Here is an 18,017-nt window from a genome sequence, read left to right as displayed (position 1 = left end):
CCAAATAGAACAGAAAAAAAGATTAACACACGATTTGATTTTGTTTTGGGTTTTCGTAACTGTTTTTCTTTTTTCTTTCAGCTAAATAAAGTACAGCGTTTTGTTTTGTCTTTTATTTTTCAATGACACGCTTGGCTATGTTATTTTCTTTCAAAAAACAGCTGTTTCATATATGACGTTAATGCTAAACGGCTTATGTTTGTTGTTGTTATTGTTATTACCGCCTGCTGCTGTTGTTGCTGCCTCTGCTAATAGTTATGACAACTTTCTTCATTTGTTTTTATAAATTGTATTATTTACGTTAATTAGATTAATTGCACATTTATTTAAATTTCGACACTTTTAATTTTCTTTTATGATTTTTCTCTAAATGACCTGTGGCATCTCCGTTACCGCCGTTAACAAACAATACGAGAGATGGCAACTCTGACAAGAGACAACAAAGAAGAAAGCAAAAGTTAGTTGCTCGCGAAATCTTCAACACCACAGTTGTGGCAAATCGACATCATTGAAATTGAACTCCTATTTATTGTCTTTTGAACTAATATTAAATAAAATAGTTATTAATGGTTGTTATTATAACCGCTGTGTTTTAATTCATCAACAACTCCAATAAACTATAGTGGTGACCTCGTCTATGGACAAACAAAAACAAAATTTGCAACAAACAAATTGCGGCAACATTCGTGGAATTTCACAACGCAGTCGTACACACGCAACCCACTAAACGAACGTGCATGCTCTATTTTGATCAACATCAATTTCAACGGTCATTGCGTTTCTCAGAATCAGCCTACTAGAGCACCACCAAACAAACGTGCATGCTCAATTTTGATCAACCTCAATTTCAACGGTCATTTCGTTCCTCAGAACCAGACTACTAGAACATTTTTGCAAACTTATGATTGAAGCAACTCGCAAACTGAGACAACGTATTCCAGTCAACTATAAAGAACCTGACTCCCACAGTAGTGAAGAAGACGCTGAATTTTTCGAAAGCAGTAACGTCGTAACAGACAATAATATGTCCGAAGAATTGCAACGACAGATTCAAGAACTTCAAGAACAACTGGCCGCGCTAAGTAGTACACCTCGACATGAGGACACACGACCAAATCTACAAAAGGTGCACATTCCTAAGTTCAACGAACGGAACCCACATTTATGGTTTGCACAAGTTGAACGTTCATTTGCTTTGTGCAGCATAACATCGGATAACGACAAATTCGACCTAGTGAGTGTCCGTCTTGAAGACGAAGTATTGCTGGCAGTTGAAGACCTTATTACAAATCCACCGAACTCAAACAAATATTCTGCAATTAAGGACAGAATTATTTCCAAATTTGCCGAATCTCCCGAATCAAAACTGCGACGTTTAATACAAGGTGGTGAAACAAACGGCATGAAGCCAACGTCAATTTTGGCACACATGAAACGACTTGCACCAGGGAAAGGAAATGAGGCAATAATCCGAACACTGTTTCTTGGACAAATGCCTGAAAACATGAGACCTTTTCTTACCGCCTGGGAGGAAGAAGACCTCGAAAAATTGGCGAAGACCGCTGATAAAATGTTTGAAGCCAACAACAACAATTGTGTTAATTCTCTTTCTACATTGCAACAACCAGTTGTTGATGCCATTAACCAACGAATGTCTTTCACCGATATGTGCCAAACAATAAGGGAACTTTCGGAGAAAGTCGACAAAATTCAACAACAAATTGGTAAGAACACACGACATCGTTCCAAATCCCGAAATCGTTCAACAAGTGGACAGAATTCAAACCAGCGGAATTTATGCTACTTCCATCAAAAATTTGGCGACAACGCAAGAAAATGTAAACCTGATTGTGCAAAATTCCAGCCGGAAAACTAACTCGGCTGTCGTCAGTCAAATCGGTTGGCGACAGCAGCAACAACTCATGTGAAAGACGTCTACATCTTTACGACATATCAACAAATACCCGATTTCTCATAGATTCTGGATCGGCGGTATCAGTTATACCTCCTTCTATGATAAAGCAGAAACTCAAGCCATCCAAACTTGCGCTTTTGGCTGCTAACCAAAGCGAAATCAAAACTTTTGGTGATTGTGTATTGAAACTTGACCTCGGACTTCGACGAGAATTCAAATGGTTGTTTGTGATAGCTGAAGTACACACCCCAATAATAGGTGCCGATTTTCTAGTCAATTTTGATTTACTTATTGATCTCAAACAAAAACGTCTCATTGACAACAAAACCAAATTATCCACTCGTGGTAACATTTTACAAACCAAAGAGTTTGGAATTTCGACATTGAATTCCGCATCACCCTTCGCAGACCTGCTAAAGGAGTTTGAAGATATTACAAAAACGACAACGCTTCGAAAGCCAACAGATGAATTGGTCGTCGTTCATCACATCGAAACAACAGGAACTCCAGTTGCTGATCGTCCACGCCGTCTTTCAGGTGATAAATTAAAAGCAGCTAAAGCCGAAATGGATTATCTAGTCGAACAAGGTATTTGTCGTCCGTTGCTTGGAGTAGTCCAATACATATGGTCGCGAAGAAAACTGGTGGTTGGCACTATCGTAAACTCAACTCACAAACAGTCCCAGACCGATACCCCGTGGCACACATTCACGATTTTTCTGAAAACTTTTATGGTAAGTCAATTTTTACTACACTTGACCTTACCCGAAAATACCAATGGCTGAAGAAGACATCGCAAAAACAGCAGTATGTACACCGTTCGGACTTCTAGAATTTTTGTACATGCCATTTGGTTTAAGGAACGCCACACAAACTTTCCAACGTTTCATAGACAACGTGTTTAGGGGATTGACTTCGTTTTTTGTTATATTGATGACATCATCATTATGTCAGAATCGCCACAACAACATCGAGAACATCTTCGTACAGTCTTCGAAATTTTACGCCGATATTTTAATCCGAACAAATGTCATTTTGGTGTACCTGAGGTAACGCAAATGGTTGTTCTCCGCCTACAGATCGTATTGAGGCTATCAAAAATTACAAGAAACCAGAAACTATCTGCGAACTTCGTCGTTTTATTGGCGTCATAAACTACTACAGACGTTGTATACCCCACGCAGCACATCAACAAGCACCCTTAAACGAACTCGTTGGGAATTCCAAGAAAAACGACAAACGCAAAGTACCTTGGACACCGGAATTAGAAACCGCTTTTGAGACCTGCAAACAAAGTCTTTGTGAAGCCACAATGCTTGCACATCCAGCTCCAGACCTAGAACTAGCATTGGTAACGGATGCATCAGACACTGCCGTCGGTGCTGTTTTAGAACAAAACTTCAACGGTATATGGAGACCTCTGGGATTTTACTCGAGTAAGTTACTAAAATCCGAAAGAGCGTACAGCACATACGATCGAGAATTGCTCGCCATTTACAAAGCAGTGGAATATTTTCGACACATGCTGGAAGCACGACATTTCGTCATCAAAACCGATCATAAACCGCTCATATATGCATTTTCTCAACGACCTGAGAAAGCATCCCCCAGACAACTCCGAAATTTAGATTTTATATCACAGTTCACTACAGATATAGTATATCTTTCTGGACCTAGTAATACAGTTGCAGATGCATTTTCAAGACTCAACGAAATCTCAATGCCGTCAAGCGTCTCACACGAAGACATTCAAAAATCTCAAGAATCCGACGAAGAGTTAAAAACTATAATTGAAGGTAACAATTCTTTGAAGCTGCAAATAATTCACTTCGGAAATACATCAATATATTGTGACATCTCAATGGGACATGTCCGTCCATACATTCCAGAAGCATTGCGGAAAGAAATTTTCAATGCTGTACACGGACTTTCACACCCTAGTGGTCGTTCAACTCTACAGCAAATTCGAACAAGGTACATCTGGCCCGGAATGAAAAAACATATCATCAATTATTGTCGTCGCTGTCTTCATTGTCAAAAAGCGAAGATTACCAGACATTCTCGTTTAACTCCGAACAAAATCGATGTTCCAGATAATCGATTTGATCATGTGCATTTAGACATCGTTGTTATGCCACATGTGCAGGACTTCAGATACTGTCTCACAATGATTGATCGATTCTCCAGATGGCCTGAAGCTGTTCCACTCAAAAACATGTCCGCTCAAACTGTCGCTAGTGCATTTTGGTCAACATGGGTTTCTAGATTTGGTTGCCCAAAAACAATAACAACTGACCAAGGCACTCAATTTGAATCAAGTCTTTTTAAATCCTTAGCAGCACTAACCGGAGCACAACGAGCCCGTACAACAGCGTACCATCCTCAATCCAACGGTATGGTTGAGAGGTGGCATCGTACTTTCAAAGCAGCGTTAATGTGTCATCCGACAGTTTCCTGGGTTGATATTTTACCAACAGTTTTACTTGGACTCCGATCTGCATTTAAAGAAGACCTTCAAGCCTCACCAGCAGATTTTCTCTATGGTGGTCAGTTGCGACTTCCCAATGAATTCTACGAAGAGCATAGTCAACAAGCTGATCCTGCCGAGTTTCTTCAAAAACTTCGAGAACATTTTAGAATTTTACGTCCAGTACCTACTGCACATCACATCAAGAACAAAATGTTCAAACTCAAAAACATCGACACATGCTCACATGTATTTCTACGAACCGATGCTGTACGAGAACCATTACAACCTCCATACACTGGACCTTATGAAGTGATCAACAGAATTACAGATCGATTATTCACAATTCGAATTAAAGACAAAGACGTCAACGTTACAGTCGATCGTCTCAAACCAGTTTTCGACTTCGACGATTCGAATCCAAGCATCACATCAAATCATAACCAGACTGCGATTTCTACTCAAAACACATCATCAAATGACAGTCAAAATACGCCGCAATCTCCTTCTGAAAATTCAACCGCACCTACTCCATCAGCTAGGAACATATCTTTCCAGGATGATCGTGACTGTGTCACTGGAGGGGGAGTGGTTGTGGCATCTCCGTTACCGCCGTTAACAAACAATACGAGAGATGGCAACTCTGACAAGAGACAACAAAGAAGAAAGCAAAAGTTAGTTGCTCGCGAAATCTTCAACACCACAGTTGTGGCAAATCGACATCATTGAAATTGAACTCCTATTTATTGTCTTTTGAACTAATATTAAATAAAATAGTTATTAATGGTTGTTATTATAACCGCTGTGTTTTAATTCATCAACAACTCCAATAAACTATAGACCAAAGACAACGACGTTGTTATAACGTATCAGTGCTATTTTGGCAACTAGTCTTTGGTTGCTTGCTCTTTTACCTTTACCTTGAGCAGGAAATGTCAAATGGTATGCAGTTAGTCAAAGACGTAACGTAACCCAAGGAAACAGCTGTTTTATGTGTAAATGCCGTACGTAACGGTTAGATGTGGGAAATAACTGGATTTTTGAAGGGAACCAGAGTGTTTTTAAAGAATATTTTTCAATGACCTAACAAGGCCTGGATTTTTTAAAAGAATTATTTTTTCATCAACCAAACAAAGTGTGGATTTTTTACAGAATATTTTTTCATCAACCAAACAAGGCGTGGACTTTTAAAATAATTATTTTATCATCAACCAAACAAGGCGTGGACTTTTAAAAGAATTATTTTTTTCATCAACCAAACAAGGCGTGGATGTTTTTAAAGAATTATTTTTTCATCAACCATACAAGCATGGATTTTTAAAAGAATTACTTTTTTCATCAACCAAACAAAGCGTGTTTTTTTTAAGAATTATTTTTTCATGAACCAAAAACAAGGCGTGGATTTTTAAAAGAATTACTTTTTTCATCAACCAAACAAGACGTGGATTTTTAAAAGAATTATTTTTTCATGAACCAAAAACAAGGCGTGGATTTTTAAAAGAATTACTTTTTTCATCAACCAAACAAGACGTGGATTTTTAAAAGAATTATTTTTTCATCAACAAGGCGTGGATTTTTTTAAAGAAAAAAACAAGGGGGCTTATATAGCCTAAGGAAAATCCTGAGATCGCCCATTGCCGTGAGGTATTTTATTGTCAAATATATAGGTCCAGGAGTATTCAAATGCATAGAAAAATTACTGAGGTCTTGCTATTGTTTATATTAGAGTATTGATCCTGGAGTCGTCTATTGCCCATAGAATACGATGAGGTCTTCTATTGCATTTAGAAAAAACTGAGACCTACTATTTGCCTTTAAATGGGCACTGAGGCTTTCAAATATCATTAGATGTCCCTAAGGTATTCAATTGTCTATAGAAGACCCCAAAGACTTTTGATGGCAATAGAAAGTCCTGAGATATTTGATTTGTATTGAAAAATCATTTTGTATCTTCAAAATACAACAATTATTATTAAAAAATATGATAAACACATTCAAAAAATATATATAAAATATGCATATGTAACACATCTTATGCATCCATATTGGCCAACATGGCATCAACTTCGCTATCATTCATTTCCAATTCTGCCTGTGACAATTGTCCCTTGGGTTCCAAATTATCCGTAAATTCCAGGCTATAGAAATCCTTCTCCTTCATTTGTTCATCCAACGATGGTTCGCCAATAAAACACAAGCCCAGCTCATGTTTGCAAATGACATTATTCCAAAATACTGATAGATGACGTTTGGCCACATCCGATTTAATGGAAACGATCCATTTGTTGTATTCATCGAAGGCATTAAAAATGAAGCAACGTTTACGATATACCGAAATGGCGGCAGTGATTTTATCAAAATCCTTCGATGTCAGAGATTCCGTTTTGAAAATTAAATCCTTTACAACCGAACGCAACTGCAGAGCATATTGATTAAATTTCAAATCACGTTGTGTACTATCTTGTATGGGAAACACATGGGCTTTGAGCAGTTTTTCAAAGTCCTCGGCAGGTGTTTTAGAGCCCACCTTATCGAATGGTAATTTAGTGGTGTTATTGTTGTTCTCTTCTTTGAGATTTTTGGCCAATTGTTGATTGGCAGCCAATTTGGCCTGATGGGCCTTTAATTGTTTCAACCATTCCTCGCTGACTTCTAGGGGGAACAGTTTCTTAACTTCTTTGGCAGCCGCTTTGGCCTTCTCTTCAATAGCTTCGGGTATTTTCCAAAAGGCTTCCACGAAATTCTTATCCTTTAACATTTCCTGGAATTGTTCATCATCTTCACCGGCCTTACATAGGATTTTACGTTCCAATAAATCCATAAAGTTTTGCTCAAATATATGCGGCAAGTGGCTAAATGGTAGGGCATTCTTTTCAAAGGTATTGCGTGGGGTTTCCGCATCTTGTATCTTCAATGTTAAATCCATGCTATCGATTAGATTGTCAATGGCATTTAGCTGTTCCTTCGAACAGTCGGTACGTTCCGTACTCAGGCGGGGGAATTCAAAGAAATGATACTGAGAATGATGGGCCATTTCCATCATATTCAAACTGGCGGGGAAATTATCTTCTATCTAAAATAAAAAAAATATCGATATTATACTCAAGACAAATCAAATTATCAACATACCTCGTTCGGAATAAGTACAACAATATGCGGCTTACTTTTGGCCCCATACACCTTCCAACACAAGATAACACGATCTGCTTCCAGCAAAGCCCTTACCAATGCATCCAGCCTTTGAGCCGAAGACTTCATACCCCTCCGATGTAAAATCAAATATGTCGATTCACCAGCAAAATATTTATTGTGGACATGTTTACGTTCCATAAAGCCCATAAACGTTAAGCCCGGTGCCAATTTCAACTTATCATCATCCATGCTATCATCGTAGGGTATAGCTGAACCGCCCAGCATATAACCATCCATCAGTTCTTCTAAATCCACTTCGACTTCGTTGCCTTTTAAAAAATAACCCCATTCACGTATCAACACCTCATCGGGTTCATTCCAAACTGTTTTCAATTTTATGGTAGTTTCATCTTTCGTCGTAATTACCCCGGAAATATTGATAACGATTTTTGAACCAATACGCAATTGACTATTCCAACACCATGGACGATTATTTTTGAAACGCAGAGCAGCCGGAACAGCTTCGTTGAAGTTGCAGAGCGTTGCATTACATTCCGAGACCAAGCGTAATGCGTATTTTTCATTTTCAATACGTTGTGCGGATTTTTTGCCCGAGGCAAAGATGGCTTGTGGTAGATAATCATTGTCGGGATTATCAATGTAGCAAATATCGGGGGATCTGAAAAATAAATCAGATTTTTATTTAGGTTATAAAATTTTTTAGGTCATTGAAAAAATATTTAAAAAAAAAATCCACGCCTTGAATATACCTAGATCTCTCTTATTCCTTATACTTACACCACAATCAAATCCACATTATTACTTAGCAATGTCTCCGTTATATCGCTATAGGAATCATATGAATTACAACCATCATTGAAATCGTAGAACAACACCAAACGCTGGCGTTGGAACTTGGCGGATCTGAAATCAACAACAACAACAACAACAACAAAGACATTATAAACAACAACAATAAAACACAATATCCCATTTCAAACTTACTCTTTTCCCTTCTTCAGCATACCATAGGCCACCACTAGAGCATCCAGCCACTCGCCACACTCCGATGGTGTTTCATTAACAAATTGATAAAAATTCATAAGTAATTGCCAGGAGGGCATTTGTAATTCACCAGCATATTGGACAATATTTAAATAGCCATCATGACAATCATTTGTATTCACATCATTATAGGTACGATCGGTGCCCACTAAAACAAAGGATAGATAATCCTTTTTGCCCGAACAAATCTGTAATGAGGGGAGAAGAGGAGGATACCCTATAATAAAGAAATTTAAGGAATGACGTGATCACCTACCTTCCTTTTAATAATATCAGAGCAACATTTCGTGGCCTTTTCTTTAAAATCCTCCGTGGCGGTACGACGCACATCCAATATTAATATCATGTATTCCTGTATTATAAAGGCATTTATTTATTAATGATTAAAAATTATTTATTTTACAAATATTTTATTAATTTATTAGTATATTTACCTTGTTATAAGCCATTTGTTTATATGTTTTAAACAATTGTTTTGGAATGCAGCAATCAACAAATAAACGCAGCTCATATAAACAAAATTGTGAAATTATGCCGGCAATTGCAAATTTCCCAGCCCTGCCATGAGTTGCCACAGCTGATTAATCAACAAATTCATTTTTATTTTTTTCTAGGTCACCCTGTGATTTGGTGTCTAACAACCAACAGAGTTGCACAGAACTCTGTATAATTTAATTTTTTAGGACTATTTGTGGATAGATTTTTTGAAGAATATTTTTTTTCAAAGTCTATTACAGCGTGGATTTTTAAAGAATATGTTTTAAAGGACATTCAGAATGTAGATTCTGTTAAGAATGTTTTCTCAACGTCTATTAGAGCGTAGATTTTAAGCATATTTTTAAATGTTCCGCACCGCTTCTCCTTAGTATTTTGAAGGCTTTTGACTCATTTCACAACAGAAGTGGCTGCACTTTGGGATTAATAAGGGATGAAGAAGTTTGTCAATATAGATCTAGGTATTGACATATCACCCATATAAATATCTCGCCTCGATATCGGTATTTTAAGAACCATTTTCGTATTTTGGAGGCTATAGCTGTAATTCCCTATAGATGTGGCTATAATTTGGCATTCTGTGTTCAAGAAAGATAAGTTTTACGAATTTAGGAATTAAGGTCGAGACCTATTTTTAGTATTTTAAAGGTTTCAGTTGTAATTCCCCACAAAATTGGTATTCTGGGATAAATAATGGTGAATAACTTATTCATAGAAAGCTGACGATATAAGACCAGGTTTTTACATAACACTCATATAAAGATCCTGCCACATTTTTGGTATTTTAAGGATTTTTTGAGTAATATGCCACCGAAATGGCTGTAATTTAGCATTCCAGATTCTCAATATATAAAAAAAATTTTTCCCAAACTATGTTGAATATAGGTGAACCCGCCTGATTTTTGGAACATTGATGTTTCAACCTAAGTGTCTGCAATTTCGTATTTAATTTCCCCATTAAAGTCTGTACCTTTTTAAGAAATTTTGATTGCACATCACTTTTCGAAGGGGTAAAAAATCTTCTGTCAAGCCGAACTTTATATTTTTTACTTGTTTTAAACTATTTTAAGCTTGCCATTTTAAAAACAAAATCATTTTATTTTATTGATCGAATATCCTCTTTATGTTCTTGCAGTTGTGGAACGGAGCAAAAAATTACTCAAATACTCATAAGACAGCTGATTATAGATCAGCTGACCAATGTTCTTTATATTTTTACTGGGTTTATTATAATTTTGTTTTATATTCAGAAACCATTTTCAGAACCTGCAAGCCTCTATTATTTATCGAAATCTGTTACAATTTTTGATTTATGCAAAATATCTTCATTTTAAAATAAATCACATATTTTTCTAAAACAGGTGTTTGACCGCCAAAGAATCAAATGTCCTATTGGCTACTGGGTTTACTATAATTTTGTATTATATTCCGAAACCATTTCAAAAACCTACAATCGTATACTATTTATCGATATCTTTTCCCGAGCAAAAAATTACTCAAGTACCCATAATACAGCTGTTTATAAATCAACTGACCAACATTTTAGATTATTACTGGGTTTACAATAATTTTGTATTGTATTCAGAAAACATTTCCAGGACCTGCAAGGGTATACTATTTATTGAAATTAAAAATCTGTATCTTCATTTTAAAATAAATAACATATTTTCCTAAAACACGTGTTTTGACCGCCAAAATAACATATGGCGTATTGGCTACCTTCACTACCAATTATTAAATTCAGTTGAATATCGCCGTACGAATCCCTAGTTCGCAATGTTGACAAAAGCTGGCCGTTTGTTGCGTCTTGCTGTAGTGACTCACTGTAACCGTTTTAGAATCAACTCAACAACAATTTCAACACCGGCTGCCGTGGTGGTGCAACAAAAAAACATTCAACTGCACTCCAAATCATCATTTGCAACAATGTCGTCCAAAGAATCTCAAGGAGTGAAATTTTCCGAATTTAATCCATCCCTGCCGATGGATAAACTTTTACACAACTATGAAGAGGCGATGGATAGCAAAATCGATGTCGACTCTACAGATCATGAGGAAATATGGTTGGAATTTTCGGAAGCTGTTAGTGGTTGTGTGTGGAAAATTGTCTTCGACTCGAATAATCTCAGTAAAGATGATGCGGCTAAAGCAAGTGCCTTGTTAAAAAAATATCGAGACGATAGTGGATTTATAAATCCCACCTTTTACAATAAATGGATTTATAAATTTAGAGATGAGTTGTTAAAGCGAAAACTTTTGGATTTCTGGAAAAATGAAGTGGTGGCCAAGGAGTTGGGTCCATTGTGGGCAAGAGATTGCGACTTTTTTGATAAGTCCGATGATCCAGAACCGGCCGAATTTTATCGACATGCTGATAGTGAGGCTCCATGGTTGTCGAAAAAGGAAAAGCCCACAGTAATGCCACCAGATCTGTTTGCAAACACCGCAGCTTCACCCAAATCCCCCAGCACCACAACAGCTGGGTCAACGGCCACCTTAAAGGAAATCAGTTTAGATAATGCCTTGGCTGACTACAAACACAATATGGCAGCTCAAAACGACATTGATCCTGATGATGAAGATGCTTTTACGAAAATATTCACCGAAGTTCGTACAATTTTGTGGAAATTGTTATTCGATGAAGCTACCTTGTCGGAAAAACGAAGCAAACAGGCAGCTGAATTATTGTTGGCCTATAAGAGAGATGCCTGTTTCCAATCGCCATACGATTACAATGATTGGATTCCGAAAGTTCGTGATGAGCTAATTAAACGTAAAATGGTTGATTTTTGGAAAATCATTGTCGATCAGGAGTTGGGTCTTATCTGGGCCAAGGAATCAGATTATTTCGATGACATGGAAGATCCTAAAATCAAGGAATTTTATAAAATCGGTGATGATAAATTGAAGCAAGAGAAGAAATAATTTTATGTGCATATTTTTTTGCATTGCCATAAATAATTTTTGTATTATTTTTTTTAAAATTTGTATTTCCTTGTTTTGTTTCCTTATAGCAAGCTGAGCTTGATATGGCATCTAGAGCCTTTGTGTTATGGAAATACAAAACATCATTAACAATTTGTTAATAACTTCACACGGCTACTAGACAGTAAAATTTTTCTTACGATATTGTTATCGCATTGTTTAACATTTTATACATACAAACATATATATTAGAGTACATATGATGTACATAAATAAACATATTTTTTATATAAATTACCATGATATTATCAATAAAAATTTATAAAAAATATTTGTGTAATTTTTTAAAACTGCATGGACCGATTATTAAGTAAATAAAATATAGTCGAGTACGGTTAAAGCGAACTTATAGGGACCAAGCAAATTAGTTCGTTATAGAAGATGTTCGCTATGCGAGTAAGGATTTGTATGAAAAATATGTCTTAAAACTCGGAAATGTGTTCGGTATAAGAAAAGTTCCTTTTTCGTTATGAGCGTATCACTGTATACGGCCTGGCCGTACTTTTTAAACCCTCGAGGGCCTTATATGGGTGCAATGTCATTCAATAATGGAGTTTTTATACCATCCCCCATAAGGTGAAGTGTATATTAATTAACCCATATAGTATATATACCTAATCATTATCAGAATAAAATTCTATGTCATCTGTCCGTATGTCTATTGAAATCACGATAGAGATCGCAATATTTGACATAGAGCTTTTATATCACACATTAATTTTGGCCCGATTCCATCTGAATGGTCCTCCAAAGATGCTCTGGGTGTTCTATCTACAGGATATTGTATATATTAACATCTCTTGTATGTATCCAATGTGGTGAAGGGTATCATATAGTCGGCCCTGTCCGACTTTTCATCTTTCCTTACGGGTTTAATATTAATAAATCTTAAATGGATTTTACTCATGGAAGTGGCTATAATTTAACTTCTTTCTTTCCTTACAGGTTTAATATTAATAAATCTTAAATGGATTTTACTCATGGAAGTGGCTATAATTTATATATGTATAAGTCATGTTTAAGTTTTTTCAACTAGAGTGTCTGTAATTTGGAACACTATTTGTAATTACATACATGCTGATTGGAAAATTTTTATTGCGGCTATCGCAAAACACCTCTGTTGGCAAGTTTTCGGTTAAGAAATTAGTTACCCACAAAAAAGAAGACAGAATGTCAAATTACTGGTCCTTCGTTTGCAAATGAGGCTACAACTTCCCAAAATGGAACATGTTAGAGAGTTTTTTTCCTTCATGTATCCGGAATGCCAAATTTTAGACACTTTAGTCGGAAAATTCGTCCACAATCATAAAATATGGGACGGAGCATTTTTATAGTGGTTTTGTATATATTGACTTATTAGTTCGTCCGTTCTTGTTTCGATGGACCGGAACCGAATTAATTTTAAAGGCGAATTGGAACGTCAATGAGTTAGTAGTTCCAAACGTAGTTGAGATCTACAACAGTAGAAGAAATATATGTATTTGTTTAAGAATATTGTTTGTGGTATCCATGTGTCAAAAATGCAGTAGAGAATCTGATGTCGACTATGACACAGGATCATTAGCATGACGAGAACATTGCAACTAAGTCTGAGAATCTTTTTGAGGTCTCCGGATACAAAAAAGATTAAGGAAACCAATTTCTTTAATTTTTGTGAACATTTCGAGATCATTGGTCATTCCACAAAAATTATCTTTTATTTCCCAATGTAATGAAAATGATTTCCAATGAAATTTTGTTATTCATTAACTAAATCCAAATCGAATAAAAACATGCTTATGTGTGTCATCTATTGAATAGATTCCATTCCTCCCCCACCTGGCAGCTCGAATAAGTAACAAAAGCAAACTAAAACAAATGATCTCATGCGATGGTAGGCAGAGCGGTATTTTTGAATGATGGCAAAATCAAACATACATACGTATTAGAACGTTTCTCTATTCGAATAGCTAATGCAGAGAACAACATTTTAGTTGACTATTTGATTAGAACTAACAGAACCATAAGCTTGGATTTCTTAAAGATTTCATTGGGAACAAACAAAGTTCAGCATGAAATTTTCAATGAATACTTTGAAGACCTACCACAACTATCAGTAGTCTTAAAGACGCCTACAAGATTTATAACAGCTTATTTTAAGAATATTTTTTAGAATTTATCAGTAGTGCTTAACGCGTCGATTTTTAATGAACCTATCAGAGCTAAAGACGTATGTTTTTTATAGGCCTAACAATAGCGAATTTTACAATATCGTTAAATAATTTTTGGTGACTTACCAAGAGGATCAATCAGTAGGCCCAATAAGTGAGGAATTTTTTAAAATAATATTTTTGAGAATCTATCAGTCGGTCCAATAAACATGGAATTTTTAATAGGAGGTTTTTGAGGATTTATCGGTGGGTCCCATTTTGTTGTTGTTTTTGGAGAGACAATTTTTAATGGCCCATCAGCAATAAGTGTTGTTTTTGAAGAGGAAATTGTTGAGGATCTTTAAGAATTAATTTTGTTAATATAGTTTTGAACGCTTATCGGGGCTAAGTGAATTTTTTAAAATAAGTATATTTTTCAGCGCCTGTTAGGACTAAGAAGCGTGAATATTTAACATATATTTTTGAGAATCTAGCAGACCACAACACGTATGTATTTTTAAAATTTTATTTAAAGCGTAGATTTTTTTATATTTTTTGAGAACCTATAGTACCACATTAAACGGGAATTTTCATGAGGACCTTTCAGACCAATAAGAGTGTTTTTAAAATAGATTTATAGAGGACATTTTAGACCAAAAACGTGGAATTTTTAAATATATTTCTTGAGAGCCTTTCCGTGCAATACGTATGGTTATTTTCAATCGATTTCTTGGAGACCTTTGACGTTAATAAGCGTCGATTTTTTAAATAGATCTCTTGATCAGACCAATAACCGAGGAATATTTAAATAGATCTACCTTTCAGACCTACTATAAGTGTGGAATTTTGAATTAGATTTATTGGGGAAATTTCAGACCAAAAGCGAGGATTTTTAAATAGATTTCTTGAGAAAATTTCAAACCAATAAGCGTGATTTATTTAAATTAATTTCTTGAAAACCTTTCAGGCAAGTAAGCTTGAATTTTTTAAATAATATTTTCTATGAAGCTATCAGTGTGGATTTTTTAAAAACTATTATTTAAGAATCTACCAGGCGTAGATTTTTTTAAAAATGATTTTTGAGTCCTTGAATGAGGCATGTATTATTAAACCAGTAAGGAAAGTAGTAAAGTCGGACGGGGCCGACTTTATGATACCCTTCACCACTATGGGTATATTAAATAGGTTGAAATTGGATGAAATAAAATATGTGATATTTATCTAAATGTGAATCTACCTAGATCTATCCATAAAGTATGTAAATCGACTTCATACAAATATAAATAGGTCATCCGTTGGGCTATGTCTGTACTTCTAGAAAACGCAACTACATAATTCTATGCTCAATTTTGTACGTTGTGCAAAATTTGATGTCAATCTGACTAACATGAGGAGCTTGATGCCCAATTTACTTGAAATCGGGCGAAAATATGTACTGAAATCGGACGAAAATATATATGGAAGCTCTATCCAAATATTAAGCGATTTCAAACAAACTTGTCACATGTTAGGTTATAGTAATTTCAGAACGTTTTGTTCCTATCAGCCTATTGTTTCCTTGGTGCGTCAATTACTTAACATCAATCTATAATAAAAGGGAGCTATATCTAAATCTGGATCGATTTTCACGAAACAAGGCAGACAGTACTATAGGCTCAATTCAGTACGATATGCCAAATTTCGTGCAAATCGAAAGATATATAGGGACTTTGGTGCACCATTTATATGAAATGGAACGAAACTATATATGGGAGCTATATCTAAATCAGGATCGATTTTCACGAAACTTGGCCGACATCATTCTAGGCTCAATTCAGTACGTTATGCCAAATTTCGTGCAAATCAAATAATATATAGGGACTTTGGTGCACCATTTACATGAAATCGAACGAAACTATATATGGGAGCTATATCTACATCTGGACCGATTTTTACGAAACAAGGCAGACATCATTCTAGGCTCAACTCAGTACGTTATGCAAAATTTCGTGTAAATCGAAGGATATATAGGGACTTTGGTGCACCATTTACTTGAAATCAGACGAAACTATATACGGGATCTATATCTAAATCCGGACCGATTTTCTCGAAACTTGGCAGAGATCATTATAGGCTCAATTCAGTACGTTATGCCAAATTTCGTGCAAATCGAAAGATATGTAGGGACTATGGGGCACCATTTACATGAAATCGGACCAAACTATATATGGGAGCTATATCTAAATCTGGACCGATTTCCACGAAACTTGGCAGATATCGTTCTAGACCTAAATTATTAGGCTGTACCAAATTTCGTGCAAATCGAAAGATATATAGGGACTTTGGGGCACCATTTACATGAAATCGGACGAAACTATATATGGGAGCTATATCTAAATCTGAACCGATTTTCGCAAAACTTGGCAGACATCACTCTAGGCTCAATTCAGTTCGTGATGCCAAATTTCGTGCAAATCGAAGGATATGTAGGGACTTTGGTGCACCATTTACATGAAATCGGACGAAACTATATATGGGAGCTATATCTAAATCTGGACCGATTTTCACGAAACTTGGCAGACATAATTCTGGGCTCAATTCAGTACGTTATGCCAAATTTGGTGCAAATTGAAAGATATATGGGACTTTAGTGCACCATTTACATGAAATCGGACCAAACTATATATGGGAGCTATATCTAAATCTGGACCGATTTCCACGAAACTTGGCAGACATCATTCTAGACCTAAATGATTAGGCTGTACCAAATTTCGTGCAAATCGAAAGATATATAGGGACCTTTTGCATTAAATCGGTTAAATATATATATGGGAGCTATATCTAAATCTGAACCGATTTTTCCCAATTTCAATAGGGTTCGTCCTTGGGCCGAATAAGTGACCTATGCCAAATTTCATCCAATTCGGATCATAAATGCGACCTGTACTTTGTTTACAATTTAACATGGACAGACAGACGGACAGACGAACGGACGGACGGACTGACGGACATGCATAAATCGACTTAGAAAGTGATTCTATGCATATTCTCAAAAGGAACCATGTGTCTATCTCGTTTCCTTTTGCCTGTTACAAACATATGCACAAAGACATAATACCCTGTACCACAGTGTGGTGAAGGGTATAAAAAATACTTTTTGAGGAGTTCGGTGTGTCATGGATTATTAAAAGGACAGTTTTAAAAGAATATTTTCCGAGGACCTCAATGCGTCGTGGATTATTATTTTCTGGGGACATCAATGAGCCGTGTACAATTAAATTAATATTTTTTTGAGGACCCAAATGAGGCGTGGATTATTAAAAGAATATTTTTTAAGGACCTAAATGAGGCGTGGATTATTAAAAGAATATTTTTTAAGGACCTAAATGAGGCGTGGATTATTAAAAGAATATTTTTTGAGAACCTCAATGATGCGTGGATTATTAAAAGAATATTTTTTGAGAACCTCAATGAGGCGTGTATTATTAAAAGAATATTTTTTGAGAACCTCAATGAGGCGTGGATTATTAAAAGAATATTTTTTGAGGCGTGGATTATTAAAAGAATATTTTTTGAGAACCTCAATGAGGCGTGGATTATTAAAAGAATATTTTTTGAGAACCTCAATGAGGCGTGGATTATTAAAAGAATATTTTTTGAGAACCTCAATGAGGCGTGGATTATTAAAAGAAAATTTGTTGAGAACCTCAATGAGGCGTGGATTATTAAAAGAATATTTTTTGAGAACCTCAATGAGGCGTGGATTATTAAAAGAATATTTTTTGAGAACCTCAATGAGGCGTGGATTATGGATATTTTTTGAAAAGAATATTTTTTGAGAATATTTTTT

General features: G+C 35.7%; 2 protein-coding genes across 2 annotated transcripts; one reads left to right on the top strand and one right to left on the bottom strand.

Moving 5' to 3' along the window:
- Positions 1 to 6,414: 6,414 nt before the first annotated feature.
- Positions 6,415 to 9,028, bottom strand: LOC133338192 (X-ray repair cross-complementing protein 5-like). Its single transcript, XM_061546376.1, has 6 exons — positions 9,014 to 9,028; positions 8,836 to 8,931; positions 8,520 to 8,767; positions 8,313 to 8,438; positions 7,512 to 8,193; positions 6,415 to 7,455 (listed from the first exon to the last, which is right to left on the bottom strand). The coding sequence occupies exons 1-6, from the start codon at positions 9,026 to 9,028 to the stop codon at positions 6,415 to 6,417; spliced, it is 2,208 nt and encodes a 735-aa protein (XP_061402360.1).
- Positions 9,029 to 11,000: 1,972 nt separating this feature from the next.
- Positions 11,001 to 11,999, top strand: LOC133338193 (uncharacterized). Its single transcript, XM_061546377.1, has one exon. It carries the CDS (start codon positions 11,001 to 11,003, stop codon positions 11,997 to 11,999), a length of 999 nt encoding a protein of 332 aa, XP_061402361.1.
- The last annotated feature ends 6,018 nt before the right edge of the window (positions 12,000 to 18,017 follow it).

Source organism: Musca vetustissima, unplaced genomic scaffold (genome assembly GCF_032173495.1).
Source record: "Musca vetustissima isolate MV318-11 ecotype Yass unplaced genomic scaffold, APGP_CSIRO_Mvet_v1 utg177396, whole genome shotgun sequence".
Taxonomy (NCBI): Eukaryota; Metazoa; Arthropoda; class Insecta; order Diptera; family Muscidae; genus Musca; species Musca vetustissima.
The sequence above is the reverse complement of the archived record's forward strand: the minus strand, read 5'-3'. Positions and strand labels throughout refer to the sequence as shown.